Genomic DNA, 6,335 nt, shown 5'->3' on the forward strand with positions numbered 1-6,335 from the left:
CAAAAAAAGTTATGGTACCATTTTCTTGAAACAAAACTAAATTAATTATTGAAACTTAACAAAACGCTGAAATCGACGGCTTTTTTTATTTTTGAGTAAACTAATGAACGATTTTAATGTAGTTTATCTGATATCATAGGTATTATTAATACTTGAAAAAAAAGATCAAACTTTTTTTCAATAGGATCAACGGTTCAACAATTATGCACAAAAAACGGGCTTTCGCACTTTCTTTAATTATTTATAAATAATTGTTTATAAACAATGTTCCACAGCAGGAAATCGAGCACAAACTATAGTCTCAATATTCTGACATCCTTCCGAACAACTTCCAATAATCTTTTACCATCATATATTCAGTGCCCGAAACAAGCCTTTTAAAGTGTAATCTGACTGGACTCAAAATACACTTCAGCCCGGTTTCAGGTACAAGCCAATATTTATCATGGGCCAAAATAACATCTGCCTAAAAATCACAGATGCTTGGAACAGTCCAGCAGACAGAATGTGGCATCCCTAGCCTGAAGCTTCTTCAGGTAGCTTTCTGTCGCATACCCACACAAGGCATTCTATGGCAAGAGTTCTTCGTTTGGGATGAGATGTTGGTTAATTCTGGTTGGTGCTGCTACCTGTGAGAATGTGGATGAAGTCCGCCCCAGGAACCTCAATCGACGACATTGTTGCGTGTCGTGGAATAAATTGTTACGATCCAACACCGTACCTCACGATCCAGCAAAAAATGTTCACCAGAAAATGCGTTTTTCTTACATGGGCAAATTTCAAAAACGCCTTTTAGATCTGAGATCTGTCGTTTGAGTCCCTCCGAAGTTTTAGCATTTCCTTTTTTTGCTTAAAGAACACTTCAAATTATAGATTTTATTTTAGAAAGAAATTCCTGGATGACCCATAAATCAAGCCAAAAAACACTTAGAAACTTTGGAAATTCGCTTTTCCAAAGCCACCTATTATGAAAGAAAATGAGATTATCTGATGCTGTCTGTTACTTAATCGTGCTTTAAGTATCAACAATCCATAATTCCACATGCAAAATTGTCGCTAAGTTGCATCATAATTGGGTTTTTCGCAAAAGTTTGAGCATCTTTTCTAACGTCGTCCATTGATTGGGATTATATAACGCGTCGATATGGCGGATTATTTATCAGCAGAATGCGGCGTTGCCGCGTAGTATGCGCTATTTGCCTTTCGCTTAATTTTGAGTTAGTTTGTTTGTGTTAGTATGGTCCAAGCAAACAATTTTCGTCAACTTAGAACGTTTTACGCAGTTTGGCAACACCGCTCGGAATTTAGCATCAAAATGGGACTATCCTCACAATTTGTGAGTTTTTTTTTGGGGTTCATTAATGGACCATCCAGGAATTTTTTTCATGAAACTGCTTAATTTAAAATGTTCTTTACAGAAAAACTAGAAAAAACAAAAAATTCGTAAGAACTCAAACGACACGGTCACAAGTGCTTACGGGCCCCGCATAGACGTCAATAAAGTTGGTCGGATTCCTGAAACGAAACTTGAAGGATTTTCATAATATTGACTGTACCAAAAGCCTATATTTTAGAGTTTTTCTTAATATACAATCACTTGAAGTTAGGAGAATCAAAAGGCGCTATTATTATTAAATTTTTTGGTAATGCTTTACGGTACGATCTGCTGTGGCACGCGCACATGCCTGTACGTACGGTACGCGCAGCCAAAAATTGCATACTGATCAGCCATGTTGCCGAACTGCCACCAAACTAGAAAATTTCAATGAAAACAAAAAAGTAATTGATTCAAGGTTGGAAACTTAGCAGAATTACGTCCATACAGGAAATAGTAGACGAAACTGATAAGCTCATACATATGATTGTGCTCGTAATTTAGCCGGGACCCAGCTGATTGCAGCCAGCCGTTTGAAATATCAAATTAGATGTGTGCATGCAAAGAAAATAAAATAAAGTATTTTTAGCTTTGGTTTCTCTATGGATGTCTATGAATGCGTGTGAGTTCTTAATCGGTTAATGGGAATTATGATGAGAATCGGAAAAGTAGTGCAAATATATCATCTGGGTATTACTAGTTACTATCTATTTTATATTAAATAGTTAAGTATATTAAATGATTTGTGTACATAAAAAGGAAGGAAGTTGTAATGTTAAGAAAGTGCTAATATAGTACTGGCAACTACGCGAAAAATTTCGACTGACACGGCGACGCAGAGCTGAGCCATCATGGCAACCGTTGTTTTGTTTTGGAAATTGGTGAATTTTAGAGGGTGAAAAGTCCTGGAAAACGGCATTAGGTCGAAAAATATATAGGAAAAATGTTGTTTGTTACAAGATTTTCTATAAGGTGAGTATAGTCTTAATTGGCAAAGTGGCAATCCTAGTACCAGATCGTATTGTAAAGGATTACCAATAGTTTATATGTAAATTACGGACACCAAATTGTTTTCAAACTATTTGTAAATTTAAATTGGCTTAGGCCGTAAATAAATGAAATTGAAATACCTTAGAACGGCCCTGAATCAAAAATAATCTCAGTTTGATACAACCGGTAAACGGCCAACTGTTTTATCGACTGCGAGGTTGTCGCCTCTGTCCGAGCGCGCCCATAAAGCAGCCACTCTGAGGAAACTCGCTAATTTCCACTTGGCAGCACCGCTGACCATACGACCTTGCTTGGGTGTTTGTTTTATCTGTTGGTAAATATTCACAAATTCCCGTTGCATTATGTTCTGATAGTGACACTTTCCTGGTTTTTCTTCAGAGATTCATCAATACAAGACCTCGATATAAATAATGGACTTTGAAGAGATGGCCGTTATCGATGAGAATGCTGCTGCTGTAAGTAAACAGTGACATTCCACTTTGTTGCTTTATTTCCCACATAATTGTTTTCTATTGTGTGTTTGTTTGGGACGACATGTTGGAAATTGCAGACTCAATTCTAGACATCTGGTCCTTTATTCAGTTTGGGTCAATTTTTTAATAGGATTTAGCAGATTTTTTCGACCACGTAGACATGTGGAGGTCATTTCAGTTTAATTTAAAGGCTATATTTACATTACATAAACCCTTTAGTCTTGCGCACTTTGTATAAATGAAGAGCTTCTTCCTAAATAATTAGACTACCACGGAAATGTGTTGTTTTCATTCGAATCAATCAAAAACTGCCACTTTTCACACAGAAGCCAGAAGATAAAGATGCACTCTGGGTTCTTACTTTAGCCCAAGGGCGAATGTAATTTGTTTACGTTTCCGCCCAGTACGCGTCTAAATATGCCAAACAAAAGTTCTTGTTATTGTAGTTTTAGCTGTTGTTCTCTTTACTAGGAGCTTAACCATTAGTTAATTATCGTTGTTACTTTGGAAATATGTGCTACCTATTTGGGAAAAGTTACACTTTAAAAAACTGCAAACATACAAAAATTAACGTCAATACGTGACTCGGCAATGACAGACGAAAAATTACATTGGTCGCATTCAGCAGACAAAATCGATTAGTTAGTGATAAGTCATCGGTCACGTGATGATGGGCATTTTTGCTGAATGCACTTTTTGACTTGATTCTCATGGCCACAGATCATCCCCCGGAGGGATCTTCTGTGCTCATGGCATTTAAGACTACTGACTACTAAAAAAAAACTACTACTAAAAAGAAATCCCGTTAACGGGGTTTTCCTATACGATACGCGCGCTCCCGCTATGCTATTTTTTATTTTTATTTTTGGTCAGCAGAATCTGGTTCCCATGTAACTGGGCTTTCTCTGCACGACAATAGGTTTTTAATGTCAGTTCAACTTGTTTTATCAACAAATTTTATCAAAAAGAAAGTTCTTGTTCAATTAAACCGTTCCGCTTTGTTTACCTCGTTTGAGTTTACTTGGCCTCAAAACTGGTGATTTTTGGTGACCATCGTCCGGTAGTTGGCGACACCGCCATTTCTCAGTCTGGTCGCCCTGCTGGTACACAAATAGAAAATCACGATTACTAATCGAACGTTAAAACCGATGGAAAAAATGGCGCCGGATGAGTAGTTTCCGATGAGCCATCGAAGATTCTGGGAGTATTCAGCAGAAAATTGGTCTGGGATTTATAATCGATGTCGTCTGCTGTATATATTTTTGTATTATTTTCTTCTTCGTGCGCGTCCCTATCTGAGATGGCACTCCCAACACTGACTTAAGTATATGAATGCACCCAACCGACGAATTAAAACCTGATTGTCGGCAAAATTAAAATGTATATTGCTCAGAACGTTATTTCTACCCCCGTCTCGTTTTTTCAATTACCTTAGTTACTAGAAACAAATACAACTTAAAATAAAAAACTAATTGTCACATCGCCCCCTAGACTAACTTATGTGGTTGGCAGGAGAGACAAATAGATCTTATTTACTCATTTCCCAACAGCGACCATTGATTACATTCGAATAAAAGCTACAAGCCCGTACACACGGTGGCATATTGTTACATCGACATTAAAGCCCGTGTCCCATACATCCGTTGATGCGATGGTACGAAAGTGTCTATTAGTGGGAGATCTGTCAGTTAGTACGACGACAGACTAATTGACAGATCTCCAACCAATAGAAACACTTTTGTACCATCGGATAAACGGATGCATGGGGCACGGGCTTTAGTTATCGTCGTATATCAAAGAATTTTGATATGTGACCCTAACTTTGCGACAGTGCAGTACACCAGATCGGTAAAATTCCAATTTTCAGAGGGTCACTTAAAAATTCCCTAGCGTGCCTTAGACATTATACACTTTCCAACACGCAAATGTGAAAAAAGTTCTTCCGTACCAAAAAGGTCCGACATTTTTATTAACGCAAACAAGCTTTTGTTCTCAAATCGAGCCTCTCAGATCTGTTGACGTCTTGACTGACTTGTCAAACGTCACCTGTCTGGCGTCAACTGTCCTTTGTCATTTGCAATCGAAAAATTAATTTTATTTTAATTTTTTTGCATTTTAACCTTGTTTATTGAGTGTTTCGGTTCGGTTTTTTCCTTTTTTTTTGAGATTTTACAATAACTTATTGTTTTACTAACCTGCATCTGCTAGACAATATTTGGTCATGTTTGAACTAATAATTATGTCAGCGGTTTTCCTATGCCATGACCATGTTTCGGTCCAAGTTCACTGACTTCATGAGAAAAAATCAGTAGTTTGAGGCAGATTTTTCCTGAGAATGGCTTGTATTCGAAACTTTGTCCACTTATTTTCAGCTGCAAAAAGTGATCAAGTCAGTTTTTGACTTTGAAGTTTTTCCAAAAACACGGTCGGTCAACATCAGCCGGAGATTAAAAAAAACTCAGTCAGAGAACTCGCGTGCTGCTGATTTTTCAAAAAAAGTGAATACGAGCTTCTTTTGGACTTTTCTACTGGACAAAGAGAGAGACGAGTGTTCTCCAAGGATTCATCATCTGGGTTGGACAGAGAAAAGTGACAAATCAGATGAAAGGACGACAGTGACATTTGGTTTAGAATTTATAAAAGTTTTACACTTTTTACTGCTTTGCGTTGTGACTGACAGTTGAATGTCACTGTCCATAGACGACTTTTGGATTTGTGACTGCTGAAAAGTTCAATCAAGTGGCACTAAATCGGGATTTTTGCCCAGAAGCTAACGTTTTCCTTCCAACTACACACTGCGCGAAAAAATCGTAACTTCTGAAAACAAAGCAGGAAGCAACTTGAATTTAACACGGTCTATCGGAGACACCTGAGCCTGAAAATGCTGCGAATGTCAATCAAATAGCACTAAATCGTTGGTTGCAAAAAGTATATCGGCATGCGGTTTCCCTTATTTTGTTTCATTTTTTATCCTCCACCTCCTCCTTATATTTTCAAACCACCAAAAATATTATCTCATTGAGAGAATTGAAAAAATAAACGACACAGTTTGACCACCTTTGCCAAAAAAAGCAATCACAAGGGCGAACATTTTACACCGGGAGCTGAAACTATTAAAGAGCTTTTTAACTGGAATTTAAATAATTAATTTAGTTACGGCAATACGGAGCTATCAATAAGTTTTCGAGCCAATATCCAAAAATAAGCAAAATTATCTCAATAATTCAATTCAACATACCTTGGGGTATCTGAAACGGGTAGAAATCCGTATTTGAAATGTATTATTGCAGTTTCGCCCTCTAGTTGCGAACTTGAAAGTAATTTCCATCAATTTCTTGTGATCGCCATACTGATATATATATTTTTTTTATTTGAAATCGATAAGACTAATCCTTTGATGAAAAATTTAGTTTAAATTGAACAGTGAAACAATAATACTAGTCAGTAGTAAATTGTCAAATTTGGTACATTTTGAA

General features: G+C 37.0%; 1 protein-coding gene and 1 long non-coding RNA gene across 6 annotated transcripts in view; one reads left to right on the top strand and one right to left on the bottom strand.

Moving 5' to 3' along the window:
- Positions 1-220: 220 nt before the first annotated feature.
- On the bottom strand, positions 221-2,574 carry LOC125502571. The gene is made up of 2 exons (XR_007280340.1): positions 2,506-2,574; positions 221-1,515 (listed from the first exon to the last, which is right to left on the bottom strand). It is a non-coding gene; the product is annotated as an uncharacterized LOC125502571 (long non-coding RNA).
- An 18-nt stretch (positions 2,575-2,592) lies between these two features.
- The window catches only part of LOC109544933 (REPTOR-binding partner), a 51,837-nt gene continuing 48,094 nt past the window's right edge, over positions 2,593-6,335 (top strand). For 2 of the 5 annotated variants that reach the window (XM_019915358.2, XM_048661134.1), the window contains exons 1-2: positions 2,593-2,699; positions 2,765-2,841. In XM_019915358.2, coding sequence (XP_019770917.1) covers positions 2,797-2,841 — 45 coding nt within the window. In that variant the 5' untranslated portion in view covers positions 2,593-2,699; positions 2,765-2,796. Of the gene's footprint in view, positions 2,842-6,335 lie in introns of all 5 variants that reach the window. The other 3 variants (XM_048661133.1, XM_019915357.2, XM_019915355.2) reach the window with 2 other exon arrangements.

This window comes from Dendroctonus ponderosae, unplaced genomic scaffold, assembly GCF_020466585.1.
Source record: "Dendroctonus ponderosae isolate FM_Combo_2020 unplaced genomic scaffold, Dpon_F_20191213v2 Dpon_F_20191213_1, whole genome shotgun sequence".
Classification (NCBI taxonomy): Eukaryota; Metazoa; Arthropoda; class Insecta; order Coleoptera; family Curculionidae; genus Dendroctonus; species Dendroctonus ponderosae.